This window comes from Miniopterus schreibersii (genome assembly GCF_964146895.1).
Source record: "Miniopterus schreibersii genome assembly, chromosome: 11".
Taxonomy (NCBI): domain Eukaryota; kingdom Metazoa; phylum Chordata; class Mammalia; order Chiroptera; family Miniopteridae; genus Miniopterus; species Miniopterus schreibersii.
Window position 1 is genome coordinate 17750351 of NC_138111.1, and position 21593 is coordinate 17771943.

At 46.8% G+C, this 21593-nt stretch overlaps 1 protein-coding gene across 8 annotated transcripts in view; it reads left to right on the forward strand.

Annotated features, from left to right (window-relative positions):
* The window catches only part of PTPN3 (protein tyrosine phosphatase non-receptor type 3), a 127575-nt gene that overhangs the window by 80426 nt on the left and 25556 nt on the right, over window positions 1–21593 (forward strand). For 3 of the 8 annotated variants that reach the window (XM_081151333.1, XM_081151336.1, XM_081151335.1), the window contains 7 exons: window positions 1027–1114; window positions 4299–4387; window positions 5456–5519; window positions 6809–6981; window positions 10000–10134; window positions 12565–12741; window positions 21314–21500. In XM_081151333.1, coding sequence (XP_081007459.1) covers window positions 1027–1114; window positions 4299–4387; window positions 5456–5519; window positions 6809–6981; window positions 10000–10134; window positions 12565–12741; window positions 21314–21500 — 913 coding nt within the window. Of the gene's footprint in view, window positions 1–671; window positions 885–1026; window positions 1115–4298; window positions 4388–5455; window positions 5520–6808; window positions 6982–9999; window positions 10135–12564; window positions 12742–21313; window positions 21501–21593 lie in introns of those variants that run through there. The other 5 variants (XM_081151337.1, XM_081151339.1, XM_081151340.1 and 2 more) reach the window with 5 other exon arrangements.

Consider the following 21593-nt stretch of genomic DNA (forward strand, 5'->3'; position numbering starts at 1 on the left):
CCTCATGTCCCTTTTGTTCACGAATCCTCTTTCAGGATGCCGGGGGTTTGTGAGCCTCCGAGCTGAAACGAGGGCATGTATATTTGGCATAGCTGGCGTTCTGTAAAGTATAAAATGCAGTAAGAGTTCAGGGCAATATGCTGTGTTCTCTCTTAGGATGTCGTTGAAATCAGTTAACTCCTGAAGGAAAGGCCCGTTTTAAATCTGACTTCCCCACAAAGTGGCCCTGCCAGACAAATCTTCAAATAGTTTACCACATTGACTAAAGCGGGCCATTCCTTCAGGTGGGGTCGAATGCACAGGCAGATGGACAAAAATGCTGGCGGGCTGGCTCAGTCCGACGCCCTCTCTGGCATCCGGTCATGAAATTGCCTCACTTCCAGAAGGGAGCTCCAGGCTCCTGCGGCTGCCTCGGGCCAAACCTTTACTGCAACAGACACGCCCCATCTGGCCTTTTCTTCCCTCTCCTCAGCTGACTCAAAGCTACGGTGCCCCTGTGACTGGAAGGCTGGGTCTCGAGGGACCTCACATGCTTGGAAAGGCCATAAAAACAAAGGCCAAGCACCCAGCGTCCCTTCTGAAAGGCACTGCCAATCCTCTCTCCCAGAATTGCTCCCCAGGCAGAAGCCAGCGTCCTAAAATAGTACAGTGACGTTTAGAAGTTGGAGGCCGCTGCTAAAAGGGTAGATAAAGGCAGAAAGACCTAAAGAGCACCTACTAAGCAACTTGGAATAAGTAGGGTGGGAATTCCGGAGATGACGGTCTCCTGTGTCTGAATGTGGAGAGCCTACTAGGGGAGAGTAGTGTTTAATAGAGAAATGGGTGGGCTAGAAGAAGTCTTACGTAGTGGGCAAGAAGGAAGACCTGGTTTAGTAGAATTTAAGGTTAGATTAAGATTAGTAGCATAAGGCATTTATGCTACTAATGCCTGAGAGTAATGCTGTTGAATTTTTTAGATTTGTATTCATTTTAAGAATTGGAGTTACTGTCCTCTGTTGGGTGAACTCTGTCTTCTCTCTCCTGTAGTGGGCTGAAGCAGTCAGAAGCTGAATCCTGCTTCATCAACATAGCACGGACCCTCGACTTCTATGGAGTGGAGCTGCACAGTGGTAGGGTAGGTATCCTGGGCACGTTTTGCCTCAAAAGATTATTTTGATTTTAATTTCTGAAAGTTTGAAAACATCTTTTGAAACTCTTGCTTTTGCAAAGGAAATAAAGACCTTTTTTTTAGATGTTTGGAAGTTTATAAAGTAATATTGAGGTTTGCTGGTTGTTTTTTTCAATTTCTTTTTTCATGTTTGCCTTTGTACTTGAAGACTTTATTTGGGGAGGGTTAGGGGATTAGAAACAAGTAATTTTTGTACGGCCATTTTATATTATGGTTAAAGAAACAAAAATGTATATAAATCTATTTTCTAAGTAATATTTTAATGAGCTAAGGTTTCTACTATTTAATCTCAGTGCTGCTCAAATTAGAGCTAATTACTCAAATATGTTTTTTAAAAAATTATCACAGTATGATTATGAAAATCAGCATTTTATTTTATTTTTTAATGTGTTTTTATTGATTTTAGAGAGAGAGGAAGGGAGAGGGAGAGAGAAAGGGGAAACATCTGTGTGAGAGAGAAACATCGGTTGCCTCCTGCACAAGATCAAACCCGCAACCTGGGTATGTGCCCTGACTGAGAATCGAACTGGTGACCTTTTGGTGCGTGGGATGGTGTACAACCAACTGAGCCATACTGGCCAGGGCTTAAAATCAGTATTTTAAATTGGTTGTGACTTTTTAAATTAAATGGATTAATATCTGTTATTTCCTGAGCAATTTTCATCTGCCACACAGTAGCTTATTTATTTCCCATGAGGTAAGTATTATCATTACCCTCATTTTACAGATGGAGAAACTGATACTGATGGACTTATCAGAGGGACTTATAGTAGTGGCTTCAGTACTTGACCCCAGCACTCTCTAATTTATATCTGACCTTTACTTTTTCTAACTGTAATCGGCCCACATCACATCCAAAAGGAAGCAAATATTGGGTGAACACCTAGTATGTACTAACCATTTGTTCCAAATGTTCTCATATGAGACCATAAGGTCTCATTTAAAGATTATAGTAACCTTATGAAATTAGTATTCTAATTATCTCATTTTGCAGATGAGAAAACTGAGGCTCAGGGAAGTTGAGTAAATGGCCAAATTTTATATCTGTATAATATTTTTGCAATTCACAGAAACACTTTTCTTCAGTCCCATAACGGTGGCAGACAAGTTATAACATAGGTAATAAAGTAGGAAAAACGTACTGGATCTTGCAAACTACCAACTTTGGGACTTGGCCATTACGTTTTGTTCCATTTGCAAATGATATTTTGTCTCTAGTGGAATGTTGTGGAGAATTTTCTCCAGTGGTGAAGTAGGTTTTATGTCTGCCTGAGTTGGTCTTGTTCTCTGTACCCCCAGTGCCCCACGAGGGTCCTGAGGCCAGATGATTCCCTGCCTAGCTGAGACCTGCAGGGTATCAGAGGGAGCTGGGTTACTCCTGGCTGTGCTGCGTCAACCCAAGACCCTCTAAATCTCAGATACTTGATACCACAAAGTTTCTCTGTAGTTCAGAGTCTGCAGCGGGTCCTGACGACTCTCCAGGGCGGCCCTCCTCCAGGTAGTGACTCAGCAGTCTGGGCCGCTTCTCTCTGGTGGCTTCACCATCTTAACACAAGGCCTTGTGCTTGTCACAAGGGAAGAGGAAGCTGGAGGGCTGCACACCAGCTCTTAAACGGTTTGCCTCAGAAGAGACCCACTGTCACTTCTGACTAGAGCACATTGGCCAGAACCAGTCATGGCCCTGCCTTGTGCGAGTGGAGCTGGGAGATGTGGGGGTGGGCGTGGGAATTCAAGGATCAGTCATGGTCCGTGCTGCCGGGGTGAAGGTGCAGACGGAAAGACCACAGAACCAGGAGGTTTGAGACCCAGGTCGCTGCCCACCCAAGCCATTCGTTGATTTCTTTATTCTGCACTCAATTTTGATTTTATTTGCTAATTTGTTTGCCTAGCCCACCTGCTTAGTATTTCTCCCTATATTTTGATCCTCAGGTATCATGTTTAAATGCAACCCTGGTTTCCACCAAGCAAATTTGGTTTTCCTTAGCATGTGATTTCAGTTGGGTGCCCAATAGTGAACACTCTCTGGATTCTTCATTGTATCGGCTCTGTTTTCTTTGGCCAGTTACTCTGATTTCCCATGTTCACATCATATTTCAAAAGTGAGTTGTCCCCAAGCCCCATTCTACATTCGTATATTCTCTAATTTTAGCCTGGTAAAAACCCCTGGAGGTGGGTTTGATAATCCTTAGTGTACAAAAGGAAAAACTGAGGGTCAGTCACCCAAAGTAACACAGCCAGTAAGGACAAACCAAGTCAAACTCTGCTTCTGCTTTGTAATTGCAAGTATCTGATTGGTAAATAGGGATATAGGTGACTCAAGGGTAGGGACTATTTTTTGTGTGTTTTTAAATTTTTATCTATTGACTTGAGAGAGAGAGAGAGAGGAAGAGGGGGGGAGAAAGAGAGAATTTGTTGTTCCACTTATTCATACATTCATTGGTTGATTCTTTTATGTGCCCTGACCAGAGATTGAACCTGCAACCTTGGCATATAACAGAGCTACCCAGCCAGGGCCGGGAAGGAACTGTTTCATTTTAAAATTTTGTTTACTTATACTCCCCTTGTTCCCAAAGAGACTTAAACAACATACAGTTGCTGTATCTTCCTTCTGTATCTTTATTACCTACGGCATGCCCAGCACATAAGCTCTTAACAAATGTTGAACAGATTGGATTTGTAAGCAACGTTTATGTCTTGATTGGATTTCAAGTCAGTGGTTTTACGCTTCGTTCTAATAGCTAAGGCCTTTTCAGTGGCAGGAGTTGAGATTTACATAAAGCTGTGCAGGGGGCAAGGCCTTTGTGATTTTAATATGACATCTAATGCTAATTGTAGAAAATGTAAAATTGAATTTTGTTTCAATGATTCTGTGGAATGAGTGGCCTGGTAACTTTCGAAACCGGTGGAGCAGGTGTTAACTGTCAGACAGCATACATTCACTTTAGAAGATCTGGTGCTACGTACTTAGATCTTAAGTGTCCATTAAGAAGGGATTTTTGCCTCTTTTCCATAGCACTTTCCCTTTGGAGCTGCTGCACATTGCTGTTTATAAAAGCGTGGGCACGCTTGAGTTACCAAGGGGCATGGGCTTGGCCATAACACACGATGAATCAGATCTTCCTTTTGACAGGACCTGCACAATTTAGATCTAATGATTGGAATTGCTTCCGCGGGCATTGCTGTGTACCGAAAATATATTTGCACAAGTTTCTATCCTTGGTAAGTGCAAACTGGTTCTGATTATTTCTGCATCATGCTTTAAAAATATGCTGAACAAAAGTAGTGTCACCTCTAACTTTAAACTTTTACTTCTAAAAAGGGGGATAGAGACACTCTTCCAAGCGTTTACCTCCAGCCTCTGAATCTGATCCAGATTCAGTACTTGGGAACATTAGTTTGGTTTTCATCGGCGTCTCTCCCCGCCAGTCACCCTGTGGTTTGGGATGCTCAGTGGGGTGTGGGTAAAATGGTACAAGGCAGGTTTTGAGGGAAAGGAATCCTGGGCAGTGCATTGGCCAGAATTCAGAGAACTTTCTCTGGGCAGGAACTGTGTTTTCAATGCGGTTCTTTAGTGATTAATTGAACTTTTACCAAGTGTTCAGGTCTAAAAACTCAGGCAACCCAAGACTTCAGTCCTCACAAGACAAATCCATGGGACAGGCAGCCCTGTCCCCACTGTTCAGAAGACTTCACAGTGGAAGACTTAAGAGCGCAGGCTCAGATCCTGGCTGCAGGCATTCCTAGTTGAGCACTCAGGTGATGTCTCTAAGCCTCAGTTTCCTCATCTGAAAACTGGGCGTAATAAAGTATGCTTTTCAGGACTGTTGCAAGGCTTAGTTGAGGGACTGCTTGCAAAGCTTTTAGTAGAGAACCTGGCATGTAAAAGATGCCCAGTTAATGATGGCTGTAATCGTGTTGTTAAGTCACGGAGCTGGGATGTGGCTCTGGGTCTGGCTTCTGTCTGTCCTCTTTGCTGCTCCACACTGCCCTCACCTGTCTCCCCCAGGTGCACACCACTCACGCAGAGCTGCAGTGTCACAAAAGCTGCTGGCAGCAAAGAGCACGCTGCCCATAGTTCTTATTATTTAAAAACTACATCATAACCCAGTGGCCCTTATGCGATACTCAGCTTCAGTCAGCTACTTGGTGTTTGGCCGAGGCGATTGTGCCACGATCGTTTCTACATGGAAATAAACTCCGGTCATCGTGACCGTGGAGTGGAAGACGCACGTTGAGAGGCCCGGCTGATCCCTGATGTGCTTTTTTGTGTGTTTTCCTTTTTTGCAGGGTGAACATTCTAAAAATCTCTTTCAAAAGGAAAAAGTTCTTTATCCATCAGCGACAAAAACAGGTGAGTTCTGTCTGTGCTTTGTTTCTCGTTTTTTGTCCTTTCGGCTCTTCGGCGGGTGAAGGCAGTGTGCCACATGCGTGACGGGGAGGGAAGAGCATGGCATATGGTGGAGAGAAAGCAGAGCCCGGCGCCCGGAGGCCCCAGCAGTTCTCTGTAGAACTCCCTCTGCTTGTCTGGTTGGAGAAGTAACTTGCTTTGGAGTCAGACGATGGTTTCGGGCTTGCTCTTCCACCTACCACTGGGCAGGTTGCTTAACCTTCCCTAGCCTGAGTTACCTTCTTTACAGAAACTCGGTAATGCCGCTTCTCAGGGAATGGTGACGATTAAATAAGAGCATTAGTCAAAGCCACCTGGCACGGGGGGGTAGCAGTGTCAACAGGGTCAGTTCCTCCCCTTGATGTGTTTCAAGTGCACGTTGGCCTTTGTACGTGCCTCAGAAGAGGACCCGGCTCTCCAGATAACTCAGTTTGGTTAACAAGGAAGATGGCTTAGCAGTGAGGAAGCTCCATAGCTACAAAGTGGAGGGGCTGGAATTTAAATCAGAACTGCCTGCTCTTCCCACGACACCACCGCCTTGTTATGCTGCACGACTTTCACTTACTGTCACTGTGTCCATTCCCCAGTGTTTCACAGATAGTGTGTACCTAAAATGCCTCCCCATCCCAGTGAATGCGTAGGAATGGGAACACAGAAGCCCAGAGAAAACTAGGGCTAGCATCTGGGGCTCCCAACCCCCAAGACAAGATTCAAGGTGGCCCAGAAATGCATAGGATGGTAATTTAACATGAGAACAGAAATGCTAAACTCAGGTCGGCTGAAAGTTAAGCAGGTAACTGAAGTGATTATTCTGTATGAGCACTAGATTTCACACTGCTTTGCGGAAAGCAAGTAGAGAAATCAAAAGTGTTACAAAATTCCCATTGTCTGCTGGGTGAAAGTTCTCTCTCCAGGGTAGAGATTGGCCCTGAGCTAGATTTTCAAAGGAATGTATCAGACAGTCCTCGTCTGGTTTGTTCCAAATATATCCAGCCTAGAAATGTAAGCATCTTTGAAATGAAAATGTTCATGAAGGACCACAGATACTGACGAAGAGTAGGCTCTGGTAGGATGGTTATCAGACCCTGCCCTTGAATATTCCTGCGACACCGTTGTGGCCTGAGGCACTTGGAAGCCAGTTTTCTCTGTCTGCTGCATCTTACTTACCCGATTGCCGCCGATGTGGCGTGAAAGGCTGAGACCTTGCTTCCACATCTGTTCCGGTGAAATCTCTACTATGTTTTTCCTCCCAGACTGAATCCAGGGATCATATTGTGGCCTTCAACATGTTAAATTACCGATCTTGCAAAAACTTGTGGAAATCCTGTGTCGAGCACCATACATTCTTTCAGGCAAAGAAGCTACTACCTCAGGAAAAGAATGTTCTGTCTCAGTACTGGACGCTGGGCTCTAGGAACCCCAACAAGTGAGTACACTTTAGTCCCCCCACTAGGCTGAGAAGTAAGCATGTCCCAGTCACCACGGGGTGGCGGACATCCTCAGTCGGGAAGAGACGCCATCGCCCAGGGCCCCAGGCGCTGGAGGCAGAGCTGCAGGCAGGTCTTGGAACCATGGCTGAAAGTCTCTCCGGGGACGGTGGTTTCTCTTTCCACACATACTCAGCGACTGCTCATATTCCCATCATCTGTTTCTGCCTTCTCAACTCTGCTGTCCCCTGAGCTTCCAGGAAGCCAGAATTACAGCTGCTCTCACACCGTGGCACAATAAGGCAAGCACGTGGCAATGACTCAGGGTCACCGTGGTGCCTGGCATATGGGCTTTCCTGGCCTGCCGCCACCAAGACAACCTCTCCCACACAATATTAATTCCCTGAGATGCTTCGTAATAATGAATGAATGAACAGAAATAAAGATTTCCAGAGTCGAGTGACTTTGGGATACGCTATATATACACATATAACAATCGTGCAATCACTAATAATTATAGCTGGTAATTACTGAGTGCCTGCTTTGTACCATGCACATACTTAATTATGTTTAATTCTTAAAACAACTCCATGTGTACTATTGTTTACAAGAATAATATTCAAAATATTTAATAAGTAGTACAGTAAAAGAAATTACCCTATAAATTTTTATCTTTTAATATAGATTAAAATTCATACTCTAAGTAAACTAACCATTCCGTTTATATTTTTGTGTATTTGTTTTAAGACTGCCTTCTAAGTACAAGATGTAACAGGAATTGTTTACCAGTTATTCTTATAATTGCTAGATTGTTTGTTGTTTTGAGATGTTGTTTTTGTGATTTTTGCATTGTTGATGTGGCCGTTGCTAACTAAACAATGCCCCTGTGTGAGCCCGTGTCTAATATGTCAGATTGGATCAGACCGTTCCGGTGACTTTCCTGTTACGTTGATAATCATTAAGTAACTTTATAGATTCAGTAAGCAGGGAAATTCTGTTAGTATCAGTGATAGTATTTATGGTGCTAAATGCTCTCTCTCAGCTTCTGGTAAACCATGAACAAATATTTTTTCAAGGTTTTTTAGCTCTTATAATGCTGTCTAGTATTTTTACCCATTTAGTAGCTATATTACTGAACAAGTCATGAGTAAATTTACTGGAATGTAGTGTTTACCTCAGTTGGACCCAGTCCTTTGGGCCAGCTGAGAGGTGGCATAGTGAGCAATCGAAAGCATGAACTCTGGTGCCGAGCAGCCTGGGTTCAAATCCCGCCTGTGTCACTTCAGTTTCAATGTACTTCACTGCTTCAGTTTCCTCATCTGTAAAATGCAGTCAAATGGAGCATGGGGGAAGGGGATCTGGTTATGCATTACGACATAAAAAACTGCCCTTATTTTGGTAACCTAAAGCAACAGCCATTCTATTATATCTCGAGATTTTATGGGTCAAGAATTCGGGAGGGCCTCAGCCAGACAGTTCTTCGCTCCCTGTGGTATGGACTGGAGTTTCTCAGTGACAGGCAGGTGGTGGCTGGGCTGGGCTGAGAGTCCAAGACGACTTCTCTCCCATACCTGGTGCTTTAATGAAACGATTGGAAGGTTGAACTCACCTGGACCCCTCATCCTCTCTCTGTGTTCTCTGAGCCTCTTCATGTGAGCTCTCCAGCCAGTAGTTGTATTTTGTACACAGAGGCTCGGGTCTCCAAGAGTCTAAGACAGAGGCGGCTGATCATCTTAAAGGCTGGGTCCAGAACCGGCACAGCTGTTCTTAGTCACAGCAGTCAAAGGCTAGGCCAGATTCAGGAGTCAGAGAACTGTAGCCATCTTTCATTAGCCACTGGGGGTCACTTGGGATGCTGGGGGTGGTTCATGGGCACAGGTCAGCAATTCTTTAAGGCCAATATCAGCCTCAGTGTGCTGGAAAATCTCAGCCCTTGTTCTCTCCATTTGAGGCAACTGAGGCCCAGAGAGGTTCCATGACTTGGTCAACCCCTAGAGATACATCTGTACATTTGCATCTTAGGCCTCCCCGAGAGGGTCCACATAAAAGAAACTCCTTCTGTGTTTTCCAAGCTTATGCGACAATGGAACACTTTTTTTCCCCAAAGAGGACCTATTAATAAACTATGACACATTCTTTGGGGAAGTGCTACATCAAAGCTTTGAATCATCCAGCTTGCTGCCCTCCTTCTGGTGCTATGCGCTCAGTCAGTGGTAATTTGGTTTCTGAAGTAGATTCTCCTAGCGATGCTGCTGGGAGCGTTTTGACAAGAGTGATAGCAGTATTTCTTATTGTACATTAGTACATTCATATTCTAGGAGCTGTTTTGCATTGCTTGTATCCTTTTGGGTTTTTTGTTTTTTAGGCTGCAACAGAATGTATGCAATGTTTTAATAAGTCATTGAAACATTGTTTAAAATTTAGAAATCCCAGAACTGAGTTTCCCCTAAACTGGCTACAGACGTCATCCTCTGAGGGGTATAGGTAGCTAAGATTTAAGTCTCAGTACAAATCAAATTCAAAGTATTTGTACTTTGCAACCAAGTTGCACAAAGAACAGGACCTGAAATTGTACTGTGTAAGCACATTCTCAGGCCTTCGCTCAGTTATCAGTGATTGTCAGTGACAGGATGACAAGACGCATCCAGAACAACGGCCAGTGTTGGTGCTCACGCCAGTGTGAGCTGAGCGAGAGCTCCTTGGCGTTCCTGAGCTGTATCTCTGTGTTATCCTGAAATTCCTTCTCACCTGGTAAGGCTTGGTTATATTCTGGAAGCAACTTGGTTGCTTGCTGTGGTAAGGACAGGAAAATATCTTCGCCAGAAGAGAGGAAACAACATAAAGAAAAGCCAGGAGAGAAAAGAGTCGCTTCTGGCCCATGTACCTCTGCTCCTCCTAACCTCGGCGGGTGTCGTCAAGGTCCGGGGGGAGTGTGTGCAGCCTGTTCCACTGATGCTGTAATTTCTTCCTTGTTGAACATGTCAGTGTAGAAAGTGAACCTGCATCTGGTTTTTCAGGTCTGTAAATAACCAGTATTGCAAAAAGGTGATTGGAGGGATGGTCTGGAACCCAGCCATGCGGAGATCCTTATCCGTGGAGCATTTAGAAACCAAGAGTCTGCCTTCTCGCTCCCCTCCTATTACTCCCAACTGGTATGTCCTTTTACTGTATTACCCACCAGTAGACACTTGATCTCTTTTATTTTGTTATCTTTATTTTTTTGTAGAGAAATCTATGTCAGCCTTTGTCTTATACTTTATCTCTTTTAAAAATAATAACAATACATTTCTAAATAGAGATGGCCTACAATCAGAGTTTACTTTGGCAGGTTTGGCTGTTGCCGAAAAAACTGTTTTCGTGAAATGCACAAGCCTAGCTAAATATTTTTCTTTGTGTATAATGCTGAGATGTTCTTTTTTTTTTTTAATGTATTTTTATTGACTTGAGAGAGAGAGAGGAAGGGAGAGGGGGAGAGAGAGAGAAACATCAATGTGAGAGAGAAACATCAACCTGCTGCCTCTTGCATGCCCCCTGCTGGGGATCGAGCCAGCAGCCTGGGCTTGTGCCCAACCCGGGATCGAACCAGCACCCGTTGGGTGCATGGGACAGTGCTCAGCCAACTGAGCCACACCGGCCAGGGCGCAGTGTTCTTTTGTAAAAAGTTACTTGGTCTAAATAAATCTGAGAACTGCAGCCTGCTGAAATGCCCCTCTTGAGATGCTAGTGCACATGAGCCTATTAATGTTCTAACAAGTCCTGTAATAAAGAGCACGTTTAATTTTATTGATCTAATCTCATGTTTCCCGTTAACATCACAGAATAAACTTTGGGGAAACCTGATAAAGGAACACAATATAACTGACGTAAGGACGTGTGATCCTCAGCAACAGTAGCAAATGCACATGGGGAGATATCCTGCCAACATTTAGGATGATGGACTTTGCTGAAAGGAAGGAAGGGGCAGTTTGGCAAACAGGAAGGGCCCTGGGTTTGTAGCTGAAAAACCCAGAGTCAGGTTTTGACTTTTCTGTTAATTGACAAGTTGTTGTTGTTTTTTTACCTCTCTGGTCTCAGTCGCCCCAAGTGTTAAAGGATTATAAAAATTGCCACAAATGAAACAATGTACAAGTGCTTTGTAAGCTGTACAAATGGTTTGAGGTGGAATTATTATTGTTATTTTATTATAATGTTCCCCCAAAGGCATCAGGCGATTTTTGTGAATGCCTCTCAAACAGCCTGGCGTCAGCGGCAGGAGGGGAAACCAGCCCAGAAACGTTACCCAGCTCCACGCTGGAATAGGAGTGTGGCTTTCTGTTCATCTCATGATAGACAGGAGAGCCTCTCAATTACTGAGCTAGGATTTGCTAGGACGGAGGGAAATTCTCACAGGCCTCTGGGTAAGGACCGTCCACTGGGGCCGAATGGCCTGGGAGGGATGACGATGGTGTCTATTGTTAGCAATCGTAACACGGCTGAGTAGATCTGTTTCTTCGTTTCCAAGATCTAGGCACCACATCCTTAAGTGGTAAACTTATGCTATTAAGTAGCAGCCTAATTTGTCTGAAAGTCTCTGAGGCAGCAATGCCAGGGACAGCAGAGGCCCAGGACAGCATCCAGGAGAACAGCTGGGCTTGACGTTGCCACACCCTTGGCCGGGAGCTCTTAGGCTATTTATAGGCCCTCTCCTGAGGAGTTACCAGCCTTTCTACTCTACTCTGGACGCAGTGTTATTGATTATCCAGGCCCTGGGGATTGTGAATAGTGGAGGCCCTGACAGTCCCAAGGAGAAATGAGTGGCTCCACAAAAAAGGGGAAGGTGGAAAAGCTGAGGGAAATAGAACAGGAAAGCTCAGCAGCCCGGAATTGCCCACTGCAGGAGCCGATGCCCAGGGGCTGCACTAGGCGTCCTGAGAACATTGCCTCTTCTGATTCATTCTCAGGAACGGGTAGGTATAGCTAAGGCCCAGAGAGGTGCTGTGACTTGCCTCTGGTTGCACAGCTACTACTGCTATTGGAGGAAAAGAATGGTGCTGTTATGTCCATCTAATATCACATAAGGGATATATTTTTACAAAGCATACATTTCTTCTTGGACCAAGTGAAATTCACATGAAGGGATGTAGTTGAAATAAGCTTTGAGTTTTGCCAAAACTATACCTTTTCTTCTAAACCCTTTATTTATTTAGCCCAAAGGAATCAGGAAAATTGTCTGATCGGCAGCCAATATGGCCTATTATTTATGCATTGAGAGCTTGAGTCCTGCTTGAAGAATGACTCAGCCTAAATCAGCACTCGGTGCCTTCCCAAAGGCCATAGGCCAATTTCATCTGCCTCTTTATAAAGCTGAGCCTCCTGGTCAGGGGCTGCACCACTGGGCTGAGAGTGTCAGGGACCTGTGTGGCTCTCGGTGGATTCTGGGATTGTAATGGGTTAGCTGGCTCTTAATTTCTAACAGCATCAGCCCAGGCATCCTTAAAAAGGTCAGGGCACAAAGTTAGATCACTGGTGTCTGATAAAAAACCACAACACCTGTAAGTGGAATTTGCTTCCAACACTGCACCCTCCACCTGTTCCCCACCCAGGCGAAGTCCTCGGCTCCGGCATGAAATCCGAAAGCCACGGCACTCTTCGGCAGATAACCTCGCGAACGAAATGACGTACATCACCGAAACCGAGGACGTGTTTTACACCTACAAGGGCTCGCTCTCCCCGAAAGACAGCGATTCCGAGGTTTCTCAGAACCAAAGCCCACACCAAGAGTAAGAAGTTGGGTTGTTCTCTCTTTTTACCTGCTTGTGTTAGCTGTTGAGGAATTTGCTGAGGCCCAGGAGGCTGGTTAGGAGGAGTCAAGGGCTGGAGCCTGCAGCCTGCTCCCGAGGGTGCCCACCAGAAGACAGGCTAGGTGCCTGGAGTCTGGGATTTGACTTCTGAAGACCTCCTCTGTCAGTGCTTCCTTAGCTCAGGCTTCTGATAGAGCCCCTACTCTTCCTTGCCTTATTTATGGGCCTTATTTTTTCCCTACTATTGTAATGAATTCACAGTTCTACCTTATCTATACATTTTGAGTAAGCTATCTCAAATCATTTTTTAAAGTGGAAAACATAGATCATAAAGAAATAAAATGACATTTTAAGCTAAAGTGGGATAGGATCAACTGCTAGGAAGTAAGTCATGATATCCATTCTGTGAAGCCCCATACTATGCCCCAAATATAAACGTAATGCCTCCCCCAACAGCATAGGATTAGCAAAGAGGCACTTCAGTTAATCTGTAAAATTTTAACCACTCTAGCTACTGGCTTAAAGCAGTAAATGCAGCCTGATTGTACGCTACGCCTCACAGGTGAATTGCAAATCTTGCTTCCCACTTAATGTGTGCGGTTGCTACCTCTCTGCCGTCCTGGACCACAGCAGTCATGGTTTCTAGCTTATCTGTGTTCTTAACAGGTCTGGTTACATAATCCCTCTGGTCATTGTTTCCTCGTGGCCCGAGCTTGCATGATGCTTTTGTTGAAATGATCAGTATCTCTTGCTCCAACTGCAGGCCTGTGAGGCCACAGCGGAAGCGAGTGCGTTCCTTTGTCTGACCCTGGCTTTGCAAATCTAGAAACACAGGGCTTGAGTGCAGGCTCGTGTCATTCGAACTAGTTTGCACCTGCAGTGGGGCTCTGTCGCTTTGCTGAAAGGAGAAAGAGCGTCTAGGGAACTGACCAGGGGCTCTGGGAAGCCCAGTCACAGCCTTGTGGCAGATCTTCCACTGTGGTTTGCAGTCTCTTTGTGGAATCGTGGAGCAGCTAGACCTTCCCCGACCAGTGCAGAAGCCACTAGCCACATGTGGCTATTCAGATTGAAATTATTTAAGGTCATATAAAATTTAAATTCAGTCCCTCAGGCACACAGCCTCATTTCAGGTGCTCAAGATCTGCATGTAAGTAGTGGCTGGATGGCACAGATGAAGTCTATTTCTATCATCACAGAAAGTGCTGTTGGTGGCACTGATCAGCGCCTGGTACAGGAGAGAGGAATTCTGTCCAGAGCGTGGGGATGTTTTAAGTCCAGCAGCACACCTTATGCACCCTTCTCAGCTCATTGAGGGAACATGGGCTTCTTTGCCTTCAGGGGCCTCCGGGGCAGCTGGGCAGATAGCACAATATCAGCGTCTCTATCATTGCTCTACGGGGCTCTGTCGCTTTGGTAAAAGAAGAGTGTTTGGGGAACTGTCGGAAGGTTCTGAGAAGCCCAGTTATATGTCCTATATCAGATTTTCCTACTGTGGTCTACCATCACACTGTGGAATTGTAGAGCATCTAAGACCTTCAGCAGTCCAGTCCAGGAGCCTCTGACCACATATGCCTGTTTGAATTTAAGTTCATTCAAGTTAAATTTCAAATTCACCTCCTCAAGCCCTGTTTGATTTAAGCCATTTTGGCCCTGCTCACCCCTACGCATTGCACATCCATTCCTACTGAAACTCCTCCACGAGGCCTTGTAAGGTGTGTCATCCTAGGGCACTTTTTATTTTGCAGCTAAATGTTAAAAGTAGCAAATAACAGTGATTCAAAGGCAGCCTTCCTTGTGGGGGCTCTGCCAGGTGCGCTCACAATAGATGTCTCACGGTCAAGTAGCCACTGTGCTTTGCAAGTGGGGTGAACAGTTGAAAAACTGCAGCCCCTACAACCTCAGCCAGGTGGGGGACCCCTTCTTGCTGACAGGAAAGCCGCCTTCTGGGTCTTCAGAGGTAGCCGGCCTCCTTAGGGGCCTGGGGTGAAGGTTCTCCATTGCCCGGCGCAAGAGAGAAAGGTTGATCTGCACTTGGTGAAAAAAACTGTGTGGTTACTTCAGTGAGTATTTGCAAAATGTTTAAGAAACGTTTGACATGTTTTATACAGCAGATTTGTGTTAAGAGGCAAAAAGAAGGATTCTGTCAGGGAAATCAGATGACTACTATCACAGGCAGCGAGGAGGGTTCCTTTTAGAGAGAATTAAATGTAATGTTCTGCCCCCATTCAAGCAAGAGGGGAGAGAAAGGAAGAAAAGCGCCGTTAGACCCCAGCTCTAAACCCAGAGCGGCGTGACTCAGGGCCTCTGGACATTTATCCAAGGAGATGAGTCACCCCCCACACCACCACCACCCCGCCCCACCCCACCCCCGGCTTGTCCCGCGTTTACAGAGCGCAGCAAAGGGTGGGATTAGGGACGAATCCTTCGCAGTTCGCTTTGTGCCCAATGGGCTGTACCCATTCCTCCCGAGGTTCTCTCAGCCATTGTCATCCTTTCCTTGTCTCAGAGCAAAGGCCAAAATCTGCAGAGAAGGAAGTTTCCTTCGTGGCAGAAAGACCCACGCCAACCGCCCCCACCACCCAGAAAATAGGAGGGGCAGTTCCCTGATGGGAGCTGGCTTTGCAGGGGGGACACTGGAGGGAACAGGTTTGCAGGCAGAGTCGGGCTGCGGGTGAAGAGCTTCGTTGTTGTTCCATCACAGTTGTTTGGGTGGGTCACCGGAGGGGACGCTCCGCAGAGGGAGTCGGGCTTCCTGTTGGCACGAGGCCTTTGCTGTTGGCTTGTCCCTTTATAGCTGCCTCCTTCCGTGGGACACGGGGTAGCTGCCTCTTTTTATTTCAGAACTTCTGTGCATCCAGCAATGTGAATGCCCTTAACGCTCCTGCCCTTAAAAATGGTTAAGATGACACATATTATGTGTGTATTTTACCACTATTAAAAAATTTTTAATGTGTTTTTTATAACGGCAAGAAGAAACACTTAAAAAATTTTTTAAACAGTTTCTGTGCGTTGGAAGGGACCTTGGGAATCCCCCTCTTCGGCCACATTGGTGGTGCAGAAATTCCCTAGACCCCATCACCCGGTCACCCCGTCACCCGGCGGCCCCGCCCGCCGCCTGGCCGCCCGCTGGTGATGGGAGCTCTCCCGCAGCGTGGCAGCCTGTTCCGCTGTTGGACAGCTCCTCCTCCTTGGCAGGACGGCAGCAGCCCTGCCATCCACAGGTCCCTGCCTGGAGCTCCTGGGACACCACAAATGGTGTCTGTTTCCAGTTCTGCCTGACAGCCCCACACACTGTCCTTTAAATTAAACAGTTCCAATTCCTTCAGCCACTCTCCACCCTTCACCCTCTCGGTCCCCATTCTCTGAGTGCATTCTGGTTTTACTAGAGGGTGGCACCCAGATTTGACCATGTGACGGGATCTGTACCCGTCCTAGTGTCTCCCGCAGAGACCAGCCAGCGGCAGGGTTTCCCTAGGAGCTTGACATTCGTTTTCCCTGCACCTTGCCTGCCCCTCACTTGGCTTGGGCCACACTCATGTGACGTGTGACGGATTTCTTAAACCCAGCACAGCCCAGGCTCAGCTCCTCAGCTTCACGGCCACCCTGGCTCCTCCCGCGTCTGGGTGAGTGGGGCCAGATTTCAGTGCGACCCAGTGTGCACCTATGGGAGACTTCAGGCATCCTTGGCCCCCTTTCTTTCCCTTCCTCACCTTGTTAATTCTTCCTCCCTAACACCTCGTGAACTGGGCCCCCCGTCCCCACTGCACTGCCCCAGTTGGTCACCGTCAGCTCTGGCGGCAGTGTCTCAGTGCCCTCCTGTCTTTCTTGGTCTCCTCCTTCCAGACCGTCCTTAACAAGGACGAATGACAGCCTTATCTTTCCGGAATCCACACCCAAGCGTGTCACTTCCCTCCTTACACACCTTTTCTGTGCTTTTGCAAAGTTTCTGGCCTCTGCATATATTGCTGCTTTGGGTTTTTTTTTAATCATTTTTTATTTTATTATTTTTTCTATTTTTATTATTGATGTTTTATCTGGAATACCTTCTCCCTCCCTCTTTGCTACCTGTTCAAACTCCTACTAATTCCTCTTTTAAGCTCGAGTGCCATCTCCTCTGTGAAGTCTCTCCTGGCCCCCGCTGTACCCCCTCCCCCATCTCCTCCCACTGTACCCTAGGTGTCCGGGTGCCTCCTCCCACCATACCCCCGACGTCCGGGCCCCTCCATTACAGCATGGTGTTACTATTTGATTGCTGTCATATTTCCTTATAAGCTAGACAGTGGGTTCTTTGAGGGATCATTTCCTCTCTACCTCTGCTTTCCCCACTTAATAGCTATTCAGTGACTAATTGGATGGATGGATAGACAGGTAAACAGATGGTTACGTGAAGCAGGATGGGGTGCTGGGGTAAAGTAGAAACAGGCTCCCTGGTTTTCACAATGGGATGCCCCTCTGCTATTTCCACGTCAGGCGCCGTATCATGTGGGCTGCATTGCGCGGTGTCTGTCTGCACACCAAGGAATCACAGAGGCCTCTGCCGAGTTTTGGTTCACAGTCCTCTGTGAGCAGGGCCACGTGGTAGCTGCCGCCGTAGGTCCTGTGTCGATGAGACATTCCCATCAGAGAATTCAAGCATGAATCGACTGAAATTGAACCAGCGCTGTCTTGCCATTGAGGTGTCTTAGTATCTGAGGGGACAGTGGGGGGAAGGAAGGGACAGATGCATCACCCATGATTCCACTAGCGAGGAAGCGTAGAGCTCAGAGAGCACATTCCCTCAGCCACTTCCGCAGCTTCTTGAGTTAAGCTGTGGTCTTGGGCCCTTGGCATTTACTGCAAAGATAAAAGTGTCCTGGGAAGACTGACTCCGTATCACAAGAGCCCACACTTAGGACACTATCTTTTTGTTACTCAATGACCCTTATGTGAGGATCCATGTGAAACGTTTCTCCAGAAATTTTATTTGAAAGAAACGTGGCATTCCGAGGGAGCCGGCATCCCTTCTCCCAGCCCCTCACTGCTGCAGCTTGGCCGCGGCTCAGGAACGTCAGCATCCCCCGAGAGCTTGTCAGAAATGCAGACTCCCAGGCCCACCGCAGGCCTGCCTGCATTTTAACAAGTTCCTCATGCATTCTCAGGAGCTCTGACCTTACAGATGCTGAGATCCATTGGACCCGCCTTCTCTGTGCCCCTGAGCTGCCAGGTGACCGAGGGAATTCTGTGCTCTTGTAGAGTAACTCCACGAACCCCAGGTACTGTGTGAAGGCATTTTTTATCTTCATTCACTCAGCCAGCTTTGTGTGCCTGGCCGAGTATTAAGTGCACTAGGAGAGGAATGGAGAGAGGACTGGGGTCTCTCCTGACCTTAAGAAACTCAGAGACTCAGGAAAGAAACATGATGAGGAATGGCCCCTGTCCTGTCACACCCGTCTCACCGCCATAGCAAGTGCCTCACGTGGCCGGGTTAGAGCCATGAAACCCTCAGTGGCAGCACAGCTGTTCCCTTTATCAGGTTTGGGGGGTGGGGGTCTTTGTAATTGTCTGGGGTTTAGGAAGGAAGGGTAATGAAAGCATCACACGGGAATCTGTTTTTCGTGGGCAGTCCTGCCATTTTTACTTTCTTTAACGTGGCTTTTCTTCCAAGAAAGTAATCCTACCATGGCCTTTGTTTCTGAAACCTGTCGCATAGGCTGGTATGAAGCTGAGGGTGGATACCTACTTGCCACCCTGGCTCTCCCCGTTTGTTCCCAGGTAGCTGGGGCTGTTCAGTTCCTCCCTGATTGCTCTGGACCCCAGGCCGCAGTGGCAGCCCCCCTTCCACGCCCCCCCTCCTCTGACAGGGGCCCCCTTCCCGCCTCAGGGGCAGGTCTCGTTGCTGCTCCCTCCTCCCCACTCACCTGCCTGCTTCCTCCAGCCGCCCTCTCGTCTCACCTCCCTCGTCCTGCTCCTTCCCCCAGGAGCCCTGGCCCGCTGGCAGCTCCCCTCATCTCTCCCTCCTCACGCAGGAGGCTCCCCCGCATCAGCACCTCCCCTCCTGCCCCAGCGGGAGAGGAAGCCCAGGTAGTTGGCTCCTCACTCCTGGCGTTCCTGCTGCGGCCAGCTGCCGCCCTCTCATTGCTTCTCGCCATCCGATGTCCTCCTCACCATCTGTCTGTCCATCCTCTGTGCTGAGCAGAGCGTTCCTGCAGCCCACAGGGAGCGTCTGTACACAGTTGATCAGCCAAGAAATACCTCACATGTTTAATAAATTACTATCTAAAAGTAACCTCTCTGACCCTACTTGGAAAGTAGGATTGGACACGTAATGGCTTCAGATATATTCGTTGTCCTACTGTGGGCTGTTTTGGATAGACTGTTACTTTTTTTTTTTAAATATGTTTTTATTGATTTCAGAGAGAGGAAGGGAGAGGGAGAGAGAAACATCAATGATGAGAGAGTCACTGATCGGCTGCCTCCTGCATGCCCCCGACTGGGGATCCAGCCCGCAACCCGGGCATGTGCCCTGACCGGAAATCGAACCGTGAGCTCCTGGATCCTAGGTCGATGCTCAACCGCTGAGCCACGCCCGGCCAGCCTGGTCTGTTATATTTTATACTAAAAAGAAAAATACTTTAAAATCTTGCATAATATCATCCACACATTAAAAATTTTAGAAAAGTAATAAATATAAAATACATTAGAATTTTAGTGAAATGAGCCTGTTCTCTTCTGCTCTGTTACCTTGCACTTTGGTATTTTTGTTTGCATGCCCTTCACCCTTTCCATCGCTGTCACCCTCCAGAATATTCCAAACGTTTGAACTGTATATGCTGCCTGCAACTTCACATTAAAGGTTCAGGCCCACCCGCAGAACTGGACATAGAGCATTTTCTAAACCCGATCTGATTTGATTCTGCCACTAGGGGGTGCTCTTGTAAACATTAAAATTGAGCCAAATTGCCCTACTTGGGGGGAATTTTTTTTTTTTAGCTTTGTTTTAAGTAAATTAAAGTCTCACTCATTTTTAGTGTGAAAACTTACCACTAGTCTACAGCTTAAATTCCAAAAAATCGTGTCTGAAATGCCTTCCCATCCATAACACCCTTCCTTCAACTTGAAAACTATTAGACCAAACTCACCTCTTGCATGTAGCTATATATTTATACTGGCCTGTAACTTACATTTTCTGCAATTTATATTCCAATAAATTGGAATTGTGACCCAGTAAATTGAATAGGATAGAGACTTTGTACGTAAAGTAAGCTAATTTGAATTTGAACTTACTAGGAAAGAGAGAAGCCCTAACTTAATGAAGAATTCATGGATAAGGGCTTCAGATAAAGATTTAGTAAGAGGCAGCAGCAACTGTGTTTTGTCTCTTTCACTGAATGTCTTCATCTGCTCACCTCTCCCATCGCTTAACCTTGTATGTAGAGCATGAGGGAAATCCCATACTCTGTAGGCTTTTTAAGGCATCTTTTGCTGGACCTGTGGCTCTGGAGAGAATCTAGTGTGAGTGTGTGTGGTGCAGGGAGGTTGAATGTCCTAGACAGTGAACGGCTGAGATGGTTACTCCCTGTGGCCCTGTGAGGTTAGAGATTATGTGGCGGGGATTGCTTGGGGGTGCTCGGCTAACAGACTTGACATGGCCTGGAGAAGAAAGATGCTCAGGGACTCATGTCCGTCAGACTTCTGTTCATTAAGTGAGGGGAAAGCTGTGTGAGGGGAAAGCTGGGCAAGACACTCAGCGCCTCTCGAAGACAGTTCCTTCATCTGTGTATGGGGAGTGGAACCAGATGACCTTAGAGGCCTTTTTAGTTCTAATAGTCTATGATTCTCTAAGATAGCGCTGTCCAACAGAACTTCCTGCGATGATGGAAATGTTTTATAACTGCGCTGTCCAGTGCAGGAGCCACTAGCCACGTGACTATTGATCATTTTAGAAATGGACTGGTGCCATTAAAGAACTTTCTGTTCTCAATTTATTTAAATAGCCATGCGCTACTGGTGGCTACCATATTGGACAGTGCAGCTCTGAGATACAGAAGGACCCATATTAGAGAAAAATAAAACGTATAATCTCAGCAGGGACAACTAATGAATGTCAGGCAAATAACGCAAACTGGGAATAATATAAATTGCCCTGAATATGCGACATTAGTCCCATTTCCTTCGGGCAGCCAAGAGTTCTGTGCAGCAGAGCTCTCAGCAGGATTGGGACAGAAGGAAAAAAGCTTTCAGAAGGATGGAGGCTTGCATCTGAGTAGCTGGCACATTTCCCTGCCACCTTCTAATGCAGCTGGGAAGGGAGCTGAGTTTTCAGCAGCTCCTGGATCCGCCCTGTCCTTCTGCTCCCTTTTCGCAAAACTAAAGGTGGGGATATTTAGGCCAGATGGGGACAAGGGTGGCCCCTGGACTCTGGGTGTACCAGAGCCCTGAAGTTGACCTCTGGAGCTCTCCTAAGGTTTCATGTGTTCGTGACAACCATGGATGTCAGACCTCAATAGTCAGTAATGTTCGCTCTGATCAAATATTGACTTATTAAAATACCTCCTTCTCCCCTCTGATGAAGGAGCATATCCGAGAACAATCCAGCACAGAGCTGCCGGACCCGGAAGTCATCCAGTTCTGTGTCTCCATCTTCAAATGCTCCAGGCTCCTGCTCCCCAGATGGCGTGGATCAGCAGTTCCTAGAGGAGTTCCACAGGGTGACCAAAGTGGGCTCCACCGAGGACTCCAGCCAGTACTACTGCGACAAGGTGAGTGAGCTCAGGTCCTGTGGTGCTCAGGTAGCCAGGTGACCCACCCAGGCCTCCTGGTGCACAGGCAACTCATGGGCAATTAAGAAAATG